Genomic DNA, 14,827 nt, shown 5'->3' on the forward strand with positions numbered 1-14,827 from the left:
TTAATTAATGGCCTGTTTGGATGAAAGGGGGAAGGAGGGGGAGTGAAGGGGAGTAGAGTAGAGTTAGCTAAAAATAAGTTAATTTTGTGATAAATCTACTCTACTCTACTCTACTCCTCCTCCCTCCCCCTCAATCCAAAATGACCATAAGTGGCAGAAAATCAACTAGTCCCTTTTTCTGACTGATGATTCTACCTGTGCAGCATTGGCAGTCTTGGTACAGATAAATCTTGAGCTTGTATTTCAGACTCTTCACAGTGAGGGACTCAACCATCAAACACTCTGCTAATGGTGTTCAGATCAACACACAGCAAGGTGGCTCAGGTTTTCTATCCAAAGTAACCTTCCAAAACATTCACATGGACATTGTTCAAAACCCAACTATTTAAACCAACGCTACTGCCTCACTGAAAAGTGCCCCAATCATACTTTCATTCATATATGGTACTATTGACATAAGAAGCCCATCTATGCACATTGCTAGCAGTGATTCAAAGCCATGCAGAAATGTTTACAGTTTTGAGAGTGGCATTGCTTTTCTGCCTAAGGAAAGAAACACATGAATCCATTTTGCTGGAAGGCTTATGGCAGAATACACACAAGTACTCTTCCACCAGTTTCCTGACATCCTAAGAAGTTAGCACAGGTAGATGATGATTATGGTGGTCGGTGTTAAATAATAAGTTGTAATTATGTAAAGTTGATTTTGAGATTGATCAAAGGCCTTCAGGGTCAGGCTTCTAAGCTAGGATGCACGGACGCGGCTCCCAGGCCGGCGCACCCGCGTCCGACGCGGCGGGACGCGGCGACGTGGGAGGGACGCCGCAGACCGCGCGTCCGTCCCGCGTCGTGCCGCGTCGCGCCACGTGGCGGATCCGACTCGGGCCGACGCGGCCCAAATCGGGCCGAATCGGTCCGTATCGGCCATATCGGCCGGCGACCGATACGGCCGATACGGCCGAAACAGGCCGGAATCGGCCGAAACAGGCCGAAATCGGCCGTGAAAATCGCCGGAGAGGCCGAAATTCTGGCCTCAGATGCGTTTCTTGCCTTATTCTTTCTTTGTTTTGTGAATCAAGTATATTAATGTGTTTTTTAAGAATATTTTAATAGTAAAAATATATAGAAAATATAAATAAAAATATTTTTAATAATTTTTTAATCGCCGAGTCCCGCCGCACCCGCACCCTACTTTTTCAAAAATTGCCGAGTCCCGCACCCGCACCCGCACCCGCACCCGAGTCCCGAAACGCACCCGTGCTTCATAGCTTCTAAGTACAAGGGTCAAATCTCAACCCTCAGAATTTTTAGAGCATGTCTTTGAGCAATGGGGTAAGTTTTATGAGTTGTTTGATGCATTTCTTTTGTGGAAATGATATTTTGCTTATTTACCTAAGAACCATAAAAGACCGGTTGGTGATGTTTCTGAAATATTGTTTACAAATGCAAATTAAACTCATTATCCAAGGATTACTTTTCTTGTTGGCATAATATTTTTCTCTTTTGGACTTCTTGATGAATACAACTATATAACCCTTTTCAATTGTCATATTTTCACTTGATAAGTGAATTGTCTATGAGAGTATGTAGTTGTGTCACATTCGTAGGAGGGATATTTTCTTCCATAAATATAACCCCATTCTATTCATTGGCATGTTTTTGTATTCATTGTCAAAGTCAAAGTCCTGGGTATTTTCTTCATTCAATGAGAATATTTCCGTAGCAATAGTAATCAAATTGAAATGATGCTTAAGGGTTTGTTTGGATTAAACTTATTTTGCTGAAACTGAAAACTGAAAACACTGTAGCAAAATAATTTTTAAATGTGTGAATAGTGCCGTAGAACCCATTTTTAATAAAAAAGTTGTTAAAAAGTGATATTTGTGGGTCCGTGAACAGCGCATGGATGCACTGTTCATGGTAGAAAAGTCAACCTTTACGGCTGAAAGAAAAAAAAAAAAAGGACGCGTTTACTGCGTGCAACTGTAGCGTGGTCCCATGCCCAAAACACAAACGCTGAAATGCAATAAGCGCCAAAACCAAAACCAAACGGGTACTAAGTGTTGCTACTAGTGGTGGATGTCAGACACGGCACAATAAAGTCCACGCCCTCTTGTGTGGGGCACAATGTTTCTACATTGATGTTTAAGTTCAAAAAAAAGAGTGAATAACAATGTTAAAAGGTTTGGCATGCGGGTACTTAGAGAATGAAGTGAGAAAGATTTGACAATGTGAAAGTGACTTCAATTAGAGGGCATGGAACTTGAAATGCAAAGAACGTGTGGTCTATCACCTATAAACTGTATAGAATAGGACCAATAGGTGGGTGGTGCACCTATAGTCATGGACGATACTGTTAATAGTTTCCCCATTTAGATAAGAAAATTGTACTAGTGGGTTGCATTTTGTATTAAGATGGTATACTATCATGCCTTCCCCCCAATGGGCCCTGCAATTGGGCCAAAAATGTTGATAAATGACCTTTACAAGTTAGGAGGTGGAAAATTACAAAGACAATTGGGTGAAAAATGAGTCAAAAGTTAGGCCACTGAAAAAATTCCTTTTATTTTGATTTCAAAAGTAGGAGAAATTTTATTTGAAACCCTATAATTTAAGGGTATAATAAATTAAACATGAAAGTTTCAAATGTAACAAATTAAATCTTGAAGTTTTAAAAAAGTAACAAATTAAACCTTAACTCATTTAAGTGGAATGAAATTGTGTTTGAGTTTAATATGAACTGTAAGTTTAATTTTTTAGCTTTTCAAAAGCTTAAAGTTTAAATTGTTACTTTGAAACTATAGTATTTAAATTGTTACTTCTTTAAATTATAGGATTTAAATTTTTTTTTACCAAAAAAAAAAGTACAAGCCACACATAAAATGTTCATCCTCTACCTCATTACAAGTGGTCGATAAGTACCTTAGAAATATCTTTGGCTAACTTTCTTAATAATGGTGACATAAAAGGCAGGGGACATAAAAATAAAAACTTTTTTTTTTTAACTTTTGACTAGGTGAGGAAAGAAATGCTACTTGAGTGATATTTTTTTTTTTTTTAATTATACCACTTCATGAAGTGTGTAAGGGCACATTTGAAACTAATATTAATATGCCATGGTGGGGAATAAGTTGTTCTTAAAAAAAATGGTGGGGAATAAGTGATGTGAAATTTCTCTCTCTCTTGAAATCACTTAGGTAGAAACAAGATTAAATCAAAATTTGTCCCTCTACCGTGGTGGGGACAAATGACTTTTATCCGAATCTAAAAAATCCCCCTCGAACTTTTTGATTCTTACACGTTAACCAGGTTATGCTATATCACAATGCAAAATTATAATTTTTTTTCTCCCCATAATTCTAGCCACTAGGTTATAGAAAATAGGAAAGAAATTATTAGAATTTTCTCAAGTTCATTTAGCAATCTAATGCTTAAGAATGATGAAATATGAAATATTCCTACTTCATTCAAGCCCTTCTCGATTGTGAATTGAATCTAAAATTATATTTAACTCTACAAATGCCTTTGTCATTCACCCTTTTACTTGTAACTAATTTGAAGGTCAATTATATTTTTGCAGAAGTCCAAAGTAGTCATATGAATTCTTTGCAAGCAAAGAACATGACTAAAGATATTTTTGTAATTTAATTTTCATTTTCTCACTGAATGTAAATCAATCAGGTCCAACTTAATTTCCTAAAAGGTTTCGTATGCTCAAATACCATGAAGATAAAATATAGCCTAAGGTCTTCTCTTTGTGTTCATCACAATGTTTGGCTCTGTCTCTATCTGTTGGGTTTTAAATGAAGGAATTGTTGTTCTAGATCTATGTTGTCTGTTGACCATTCTCAAATTCAGCACTCTATGGTGTTTGCCTTTTGTCTGTTACTTCAAATTTGACAAATGATCTCTTCATTGTTCTTTCTAAATAGAACCTCAACCTGTTGTCCTAAATTGCAAGCTTTGGAGCCAAAATATGTGTAGAGTTTCTAAGCCAATTAGATCATCACTATTCTCTCAAAAAAAGAAAAAAAAAAAGGCCATCACTAAGGCCTTAATGCCCCAAAATTGCAGGTCAATATAAATTCAATCTAATTGAAATTCTAAAATATTTTTAAAAAATTATTAAAAATATGCTAAACCACCATGAATGATCAATTTTCCATAACAATTCAAAACTTCAATTTTTTTAAAATTAACAAGTCTCCCACATTATACACAGTCATACACCAAACAATCTCTCTCTCAACACGAAAATAGCTGAGTCTAAACGGTTAACTGTGTTTGTATTTCTTGTTTCTACTAACTATATAAAAAAAAAAAAGCCAATGGCTTTTTCTACCGTAAATTTGGTTTAGTCAATTGGTGAGCAAAACTCACCATTTTGTATTTTGGCTTTTTTTTTTCCCTCTTAATATTTATATGAGTTAGAATATATATTGTTATACTGATACAACAAATTTCACAATATTTTCATAATTATTGAGATGTCAATTTCTTATAGGTCGAAATAAAATAATAAAATATGAGACTATGACCAACCACAATTGAAAATAAATGTTTTGTAAAAATGTTGTATCACTTGTTTGTTATCACAATGTTTTCACAATTGTTGAGATCTTAGTTCCTTATAAATCAAATAAAAAAAATACTAAGTCCACAATATTCTCACATTAATTTCACAATAAATTATAGGTGTAAGCTACTATTGATGGATAAAAAAGTGATATCAGTCGTGGCTCTATTTTAAAATCAATAACTACTTGTAGTCTAGAATTTGTTATGAAAATATTACGGAGATAGCATTTCTATAAAATAAATAATAAAATATTAGACTAAAACTTACCATGGCTGAAAATAAAGGTATTGTGAAAATATTATGACATTTTGTTGTGTTCCTAGACTTCTTTTTTGGTTTAGTCAAATTTGGTGAGCCAAAATTCACTATTTCACACACAATTTTCTTTTGTTGGTTTTTTGTTTGTTGTTTTTTTAATGCACCGTTTAAAGTGGTTGTCCCAATTAAAAACCAATAACAATTTATCACCTAGGATTTGTTATTAAAATGTTGTGGACGTAGCATTACTCAAAAATAAAATAATAAAATATCATACAAAGGCCCACCTTAGCTAAAATAAAGATATTGAGAAAATATCATGACATTTATTGTGTCCCTGACCCTTTTTTTTTTTTTTTTTTTTATAGCTAATTTGATGAGCCAAAATTCATAGTTTTATGGACAGTTTTTTTAGGTTGACTTTTTTTTAACACATTAATGTTTAAAGTAAAAAAAACACAGTTTTACCCACAAAAAAAAAAAAAAAAAAGGAAAAAGTACTTTTCCACTTTATGTTTGGGGTAGTGTCATCCCCCCCCCCCCCCCCCCCCGCGCGCGGCCCCACCAAATTTAAAGTTGAATAATTTCCTCTTTTATATTTAGTAGACAAGCATATAGTCACTAAATTTTTATGTCCCAAAAAGTTTCTTCTTGTATTTTGAGTTTTATGTGTTAGTCATACTTAGAAGTAAAAATGGTGATGTATGGTATTCTATTTGTTACCTAGAGAACACTAATTTATTAGAGGTTTAAATCTTCTAGATTTATAATTTTTGTTAGGTTTTGAGTTTGTAATGTTGGCAAACCATGACAAAACATGACAAAAACTAAGTCTTATTAGTTTAGAATGGTCTACATTGAAGCCCAAGACAAAAAACTTAAGTTTGAGATAAAAACTAATGAGTTACAAGCTGGTTGGTTCGATCGATCAAAAGACAGATTTGATTTATTCAAAATCGCATATCAGCAAAATCAACAAACGTAAAAAGGCCATAATTTATTCGTTTGAAGCCCAAATCGCGAGCCGTTTTTTCCAGTATTTAAAAGACATTATAAGCTAACCCTAGGTGGGGTTTTGAGAGTTTTTTAGAGAGATTAGAGTGCATCTTGTGCCTTTTTTGTAGATCTAGGTTTTTGTACCCAAAAGCTCTCTTATATCTTCTACTAGTGTTATTCCTTGAAGAATCTCAAGATCCGGTAATGTAGAAGTTACTGCCTTCTCTAGTCATCAAAGGTTTTGATGATCTAAACCTTCAAGGGTGATCTTGGAGTCACAAATAGGAGAGTTTGTGTTGCTAAACCTTTGAGTGAGATCTCAAAGTCACAAACGGGGGTGTTTGTGTTTTGCAGAGGCCAAAGAAAGAAGGAGTTCGTGGATTCGGAGTTTGCACGTGGTCGTGTCAGTAAGTTCTACTGGTGGGTAGCAATAAGAAGTCGAGCGTGGGGGCTTGTAAGTCTTTTGTATGAACTTCAATTCTTTCTAGTGGATTTGCTTTTTTACCTTGAAGATAGCTAGGTTAAATCCTCCCCAGGTTTTTTATCGGTTTGGTTTTCCTGGGTTATCATATCGTTGTGTTATTTATTTTTTCGCTGCTTTGCATGATATGATTGATTGATTGTGATAACCTAAATTTGGAATTTGGACTAAGTAACAACTTGGCTAATTATCTAGGTTAATCCAATTGTGTTTTAAGGGGTCTAAAAACTAACAATTTTATCTAATAGAAACTTCAATGACATATGCCTTTTGTTATCTTATTTTTTTTTTATTTGCTTTCTTTCTTAAAAAGGTGTTCATTAAAATTTAAGTAAGCTAAAAAACGTAGTTAGGCTCATAAAATAAGATGATAAAAAAAGGAAGTATGAATAACAAGATATTCATTGCAAATAATTGTAGGTATTTAATTTAATGAAGAGTTTCAATTGCAGCATATGTCATCATTTATTGCGAAAATTTAAATATTGCGATAATGTTTTACCAAAATTTACTTGTTTATTGTTGGAAGATGACGACATTTGTTATCATTCTTAGTAGAATTTTTTCGTGAGTAGATATTGTCTTTAGTAAATAGGTTCTAAGAAATTATCATAGTAAATAGATAGTCATATGTTAAATAACTATTCTAAATTTAAGTACATGATTTCATACTACTTCAAAAAAAATTTCTATCTTAAATTTTCTCACTCAAGGGTGCCTTGCACATGCAAACCTTATTAGTATCTATCAATAGACTTTTGACAGCTGATTATATATTTTGTGGTTTACCGCTCTAATGAAGTACTCCCTCCGTCCCAATTTGTTTGTTCTGTTTCAAAAACCCAACTTTTTAAGAGAACATCATTTATCATCTTGTCTATTGTATAAAAAGGTATAAGTTTCCAAAATTACCCTAAAATAAATTTCTCCAATAATTTTGGAATACTAAATCTAAAATGGTTTCAGAAATAAAGTGGGGGCATAATAGTAACATTAGTAAATTAATAACTTTTAATTTTAAAAACAAGACAATATTTTGGAACATTCCAAAATGGAATAGAGGACAAATAAATTGGGACAGAAAGAGTATTATTTTATTATTTTGTGAATATATTTTATTTTATATTTAGTTTTGGTAATTGTGGTACCCATCTCTCTGTTTTGTTGACATTGATATATGTATGGAGTAATGATAGGACCATAACTTTTTCCACAACTTTGGCCACAATTTGCTCACGTGGCAAGTCTTGAGCGTTGGAGTCGTAAACCCACCACTTACAATTTGCCATGTAAACAAGTTGTAGCAAAAGTTATGGGAAAATTGTGATCCTAATATTTTCCATAGGTACTTATCCTACACTCTCCAACAGTACAACTTCACTTTTAAATTTTTATTATTTAATATTATACTTAGTTTTGATAACAGTATTGTTATCTGTTTTTGTTTATTATTACACTTTTATGTTATATTTATATTTAATAATAGTAATGTGTAATTATTATAAAGAAGAATTGAGATAATCACAAGAAAATTTTTTTATGCGCTGGCACATACGCTCACCTATAAGTGAGACAAAGATCATATGCGCCCGACACATGAGATACATTTTCTAATTACAAATAGTAATAGTTTTATGTGTGTACAATTGTGTGTAACGCCATAATAATAATTTCCTTTATAAATAATTTTAGAATGTATAATAAAATTTTTCTCAATTAAAATTAATTTATGAATAAAGCATTTTTTTTGTCATGAATTTTTTTTTTTTTTTTTGGCTTTGCCATTGATCTCCTCCAGAAGCCCTCTAGCGTTTTTTACTATTTAGTTTATTTCTGCTATTATTCAATTTATTTTTGCTACAATTCATGGGTCTCATTGCACTTTTTGGTATTATTTATAAGTTTCACTATACTATTTTAACTAACTTTTACCTTTATCTATATTACTTTTAGTAAAAAAAATTAATTAATTTCAACTAAGCTGTTACCAAAACGGACACTACTCTCTCACACGCTGTGGAACTTCTCCTCAGCCACTCCCAACTCCAAGGCCGAATAGCCTCTTTTGTTTTCCTTTGGTTTTTCTTTTAGTTCAGCGTGTGAGACACGCTTAAGTCATTTCTCAATAAATGAGAAAGCTGGCCTTCCAAGACTTTTGGAACAAGCTCATTAAGGCTATTTGGATTGAACTTATTTTTACTGTAATTGAAAACTGAAAACACTGTAACAAAATAATTTTTAAATATGTGAATAGTACTGTAGGACCTATTTTTTAATATTTTTTTTTAATAAAGTGGCTATGGATCCCATAAACAGTGCATGAACAGTGATGCTACAATGCATGAATAGTACTACTATAGTGCATGAACATTGCTGCTACAGTTGTGAACAGTAAATTTTGTCTCCTGAAACGCGTGAAAAAAAAAGAAAAAAAAAGAAAAGAAAAAGCTGAAATGAAAACGCAGACGCAGAAGCCAAACTTGCACTAAATGAGCTTAAGACTTTGTGTGTGTTTGTATTCCGCTTCTGCGTTTGGAGCTGCGTTTTGTTCCCTTTTTTTTTTTTTGGGTTTTCACGCGTTTTGGAGTGTTGCGGTTACTGTTGGACAGTAACCGCAAATGTTGACTTTCTGCAATGAACAGTGTAAATATGCACTGTTCACGGATCCACAAATTTCATTTTTTATCAATTTTTTCATTAAAAATGGGTCCCACAGCACTATTCACACATTTAAAAATTATTTTATTACAATGTTTTCAGTTTTCAGTTTTTAATTTCAACAAAATAAGTTCTATCCAAACACACCCTTTGTGTTTTGGATATAATAGATGAGTGTAAACTGGGATTTTTTAGAAAATAACCTTGAAACCGAAACTATTTCATTAGTTAGGAAACGTTTGAAACTAATTTGGAATATAGCAACTCGAGTTCAGTATCCACGATTTCCTGGGTTTATTAGTTTATTATTGCGAGAAATCGAGTTAAAAGAACTCGACTTCTAAGGCTGGAAAACGAGTCCAAAGGACTCGGTTTTAAAGCATGGAAACCGAGTCCCTTGCACTCGGTTTCAAAGCCTGGAAACCGAGTCCATTGGACTCGATTTCTACTCTTTGAAACCGAGTTTAACGAACTCGTTTTTCAGGCTTAGGAACCGAGTCCTTTGGACTCGATTTCCTTTTATAAACCAGCATCAGTTCCATCAAACAGCAACACTCCCATCCCACAGCAGCTTTCACGTGGGCATCACAGTTCCCCCCACAGCAGCTTCAGTCCCCAGCCCTCCATGTGTCTGTGGGTCCCAGCTCCAATAAGTTCTCTCTTGCCGTGGGAATAAGTTCTCTGTATTGTGAATATCAGAAACTCAGTCTCTATATGCTCTCTCTTGAACACTCTCTATATTCAGCTCTTTCAACTCACAGTCTCTATATTCAACTCACTCACAGAACACTCATCACACAACATTCTCAGGTAATATTTTTACAATGTTGTGATTATTTTGCTAGATTTTTTTTAAAGAAAAATTTAGAACATATTAGGAAAAGTTTTGTTTTTCTTATTTGTTAGTGTAAATATTGTGATCAATTTATTTGTTAGTATATTGTGATTATTTGCTAGGTTTTTTTTAAAGAAAAATTTAGAACATATTAGGAAATGTTTTGTTTTTCTTATTTGTTAGTGTAAATAGTGTGATTAATTTATTTGTTAGTATATTGTGATTAAATATCTATAATGAGTAGTAATTTAATGATTAATTGTTGGGAATATTTAGTAAATAATTGTGATTAAATTACAACATATTGGGGAATTTTTTTTTGGTAGTGTAAATATTTTGATTAAATTACAACATATTGGGGAAATTTTTTTTTTTTTTTTTGTTAGTGTGAATATTGTGATTAAATTATTTGCTAAGTTTTTTTTTAAGAAAGTTAATATTCTGATTATTGGGAATATTTAGTACCAAATATTGTGATTATTATGTGAAAATTTGAGTACTAGATATGCAATTTTTTCCTTTTTATTTTTTATTTTTTCATTTAAGAGAATATATAAAACTTTTTTGGCTAAAGGTTCGAAGCTCAAAATCTTATAAATCCAATTATTTTTTATTTTTTTTAAGGAAGTTGCAACAGTAAAATTGTAACATGAAATGGTCATGACCATGACCATGAATGAATGTGTAAGGATGGTGCAGCACGAGCACGTATATTTTGTGAAAAATTTACAAATATTTGGTGTTGTTACCATTTGTAACATTCCAAGTTAGGAAAAAAGGAGCAGACTTTAAAAATAGAAAGAGAGCAAACGCTGTCCATTTCCATAGCCCTTTAGGATTTTAGGGGATTAGATATTGGCAAAAAGAATGGAGTCATTAGGGATTTTTTTAGAAAATAACTACAAATATTGTGATTATTGGGAATATTTAGTACCAAATATTGTGATTATTATGTTATTACAACATATGGGAATATTTGTTTTGTTTGTTAGTGTAAATATTGTGATTAATTATTGGGAATATTTAGTACTAAATATTGTGATCAATTGATAGGAATATTTAGTACTTTTAGGTCTTTCTCATGGATATATCATAACATTATGAGTTTGATACCTAAGATAGTAGTCTTTTTATCATAAATTATTTCAAGATATATTTGTTTAAGATTTGTAACAGAGATTTCAATGGATAACTGGTTGGTATATAATATTTTTGTTCATCATAACTTATTTGAATGGGTTTTGAAAGTCATGCCCCTAGAATGATTTAGAATTTTTAAAGAATATGAAATTGGTAATGACTATTTTTGTAAGATTACTAAAAGTGAGTATATGCAAATTTGGTTGAGGTTAGTATTGTTGGCATTTCATACGCAAAGTTTTGTGATTGATGTTGATTGAGCGTTATAAATTTGTCACTAACACAATTGCACTTGATGATCTATAGGTTGACAATGATCTATATAAATATATACTACGGTGGACCCCTTAGCAATGCCAACCCTTATGATGGAGCCTCATTTCAAGGTCCGGGTATCCAGTGCTACTATATGATGATACGCCGTAAGCTAAAGACCCTGAATGAGCTGAAAGTAAAAATTATGGAAGAGTTGCAAGTGAACCCTGCTTTGCATGACATACATATTACTTTCCGTTCTCCATATGAAGTCCTCAATCAATGCATTAATTACAGATATATGGCGATAACAGAGGACAAACATGTGAAATTCATGTTTAGTAAGATGGACAAATGGAAACAAGCAGCAGATTTTGAGTTATACGTCACTTTGGAGCCTCGTGCAGAAGTCGGCGTAGAGGACGAAATTGTACAAACAACTACATCTCTACAGTTTGCAGTCCTAGATGATCAATGCACCACATTGGGAGGCTATACACCCCCTTTTCAAGAGACACCAGTAACAATTGAGAGTGAACCTGGAAATAGATATGAAGATCAATTTTGTACACATCGAGGTGAATCCTCTACAGTTCCAGTAGTTGAAGATGAAGATGAAGATGAAGACGAAGACTGTTCTAGGGAAGATGGTGAGGATAGAGATGAGTATGAAGAGAGGATTGACGATGGTGACTTTGACAGGGGTCTTGATGACCATGAAATTACTCACATTCCTCATGTTGATGATATGGCTGAATGTGATGAAGATGATGAGGACGCTAATGATAGAGTTCAGCATGTTACAAATACGACCCTCGTTTATGAACCTCCTGCCTCATCATTTTATGAAAATACTTGGGAAAATATGGTTGATCCTGAAGTTGTTCAGCAATCATTTGGTTCTTGGAATGCAGACATGAATTTTGCGAAAGGGTTGATTTTTGCTAATAAAGATGCAGTGAGACGTGCATTAACAATTTACGCCGCAAAGCATAACAGAAACTTTGTGACTAGTAGGTCGACCACAAGTAGACTGTCTGTGAAATGCAGCGATGAATCATGCATGTGGTACGTTGGGGCAGTTGTGAAGCCTGAACTCGGACTATGGATGGTCACATCTTATAGGGGTCCTCATAGTTGTATGCCCCTTGCCACGGCCCTTGATGGTAGAATGATGGATTGTAATTTTCTAGCAGAAGAATTTGTTCCATTGTTGAAAGAGAAACACACAGCAACAATTTATCACCTCAGACATTTCATTAAAGGGAAGTATTATGGGCATATTCTTTCTTACTATAAGATATGGGATGCGAAACAACGAGGTATTGCAAAGATATTTGGGGATTGGGAAGAGTCTTACGAAAGGTTGAAAAAGTTATTGTTTGCATACTGGGATCAAGAACCTGGCACCCGTTTCTGGTTTCACACCATACCCAGGGACGAGTTCGGTGATACAATATTGCGCTATATATTTTGGGCTTTCGCTCCATGCATTGCAGGATTCAGACATTGTAAGCCAGTGATCAGTATTGATGGGACCCATTTGTATGGTAAATATCGAGGGGTGTTGTTGATTGCAATGGCCACCGATGCCAACAACAAGGTTTTGCCTCTTGCCTTTGCCGTTGTGGACAAAGAGTCAGGGTCTAGTTGGGGGTGGTTTTTAGAACGCCTCAGGAATGCACTGGGGGATGTGATAGCAGATAAGGACATCTGTATAATTTCTGACCGACATAAGGGTATTCAAAGTGCAATTGCAAACTGGCCTAGACATGATGATGGACGACAACGAGTAGTTCACAGATATTGCCTTCGACATGTTGCTAGCAACTTCAACACGCATTTTCAGGACGCCACTTTAAAGTCATTAGCCTTGAAAGCGGGGTATGCTACTAAGGAATCAAAATTTGAGCTGTACATGCAACCTATCAAGGAAGCTGAGATCGAGGCCCTTAGGAAGAAACGGAGAACCGAGCGGCAGGAAAGTGAACCCGACTCATCCATCATGCCATACACATATCTAATGAATGAGGATCTAGACAAGTGGACCCAACTACATGATGGTGGATACCGTTATGGGGCTATGACAACCAATGTCTCGGAGTGCTTCAATGGAGTACTCAAAGGTGCCCGTGGCCTACCCATTGCTGCAATGGTTGAATTCACTCATTGCAAACTTGTTGCGTATTTCCATGATCGACACAAAGAAATTACTCATGAGCTCTCAAAGGACAAGGTATGGACTAAATATGCCTTAAAAATCTATGGACACAACCTACAAAAATCAATTTCACACCAAATAAATCCGTTTAATAATCAGAATGGTATATATCAAGTAATTACTTCATACAACATCTATAGCTCTGGAGGGGGACACCATAGTTATGAAGTAAATGTAAAGGCCAGAACATGTGGTTGTGGAAAGTGGCAAATTAGAAAGATCCCTTGTTCACATGCAATTAAAGCTCTTCAGTACTTGGGGCAAGATGCGACTGCATATATTGACCCATGTTATAGTTTGGTGAACGCCATTCACACCTACTCACATGCATTTGTGGTGCCAAAGTCAGATTCATTGTGGAGGGATGTGGATGGTCCAAAGTGGGTGCCTGACCCAAAACTGTTGCGGGGCAAAGGTCGACCTGTGGCGTCTAGGATACGAAATGAGATGGATGGGGTCCGGCGAGAACCGGGAAGCCGGAGGCCAGATTCTGACTTGAGGGAGATTCAGCAAAAGCAGAGCTGTGGACTGTGTCATCAACATGGGCATAACCGTAGAAGATGTCCGCTTTCCCGTGGGGCTTCGACAAGCAGTAATAATCCAAACTAGGTAAGTGATGCTTTTATATAAAATGCCATGATTGTATCAATTAGCCAAGTTGCATAGATTAGTACGTATGTTTTGGGTTTTGGTATCTAACAACAATATTTGAATTTTTGCTAGGCATGCAAATACTCGAGTTTGGAATGGCATTGTAGATGTCAATTGGGGTTCTCTTTATTATGTATTTGAACTTACTACTGGGTTGTATCCACACAATTATTATTTTGTTTGTCACTGAATGAACTTGTAATCGAAGTATTTTATATCTAATGTACCTGTTTCTAGATTGTGATATTATGACTGTTTAATTTTGTCTTTCAATTTTAAATCCCCACAATTTTGTAGTTTATATTGCTTACTACTCACTAGTTTAATTGTGATGATTGAATTAACTTACTGAAATGAACTTTAAACAGTACATATATATCCAGGCCAGGAACAAATTTTGTCAGAGTGATGTGTGACTTGGACGGTTAAGGTTGTTTTTAAGGTTGTTTTTTTCCTCCTATTATAGTTAATTATAGAAGACCAAAAAGAGAAATGGCAAGAGAGCTCCACGTAAATGCAATAGCCTCATTATTTAGGTAAAAAAATAAAAATAAAAATTTATTTTATTTTTTAGGGGAGAATATTACTTGTAAGGGTTCTTTTGTTCCCAAAAAAAAAAACATAAAAAGCCTTTATTGAACCCAATGTTCACAATTCGTAACTATGATTTTTCCTGAATGCTATAGACACATGCACATCCTTCCCTTCCCCTTCAAGCAGTAATATATATTGTCAATCCACCATCAGCCCTTT

General features: G+C 34.4%; 1 protein-coding gene across 1 annotated transcript; it reads left to right on the forward strand.

Annotated features, from left to right (window-relative positions):
- The first annotated feature begins 11,260 nt into the window (after positions 1 to 11,260).
- LOC126716530 (uncharacterized) lies at positions 11,261 to 14,320 on the forward strand. Its single transcript, XM_050417345.1, has 2 exons — positions 11,261 to 14,032; positions 14,147 to 14,320. Exon 1 carries the CDS (start codon positions 11,261 to 11,263, stop codon positions 14,030 to 14,032), a length of 2,772 nt encoding a protein of 923 aa, XP_050273302.1. The 3' UTR covers positions 14,147 to 14,320.
- Positions 14,321 to 14,827: the final 507 nt, after the last annotated feature.

The sequence above is a fragment of the Quercus robur genome, chromosome 3 (genome assembly GCF_932294415.1).
Source record: "Quercus robur chromosome 3, dhQueRobu3.1, whole genome shotgun sequence".
NCBI classification, from domain to species: Eukaryota; Viridiplantae; Streptophyta; class Magnoliopsida; order Fagales; family Fagaceae; genus Quercus; species Quercus robur.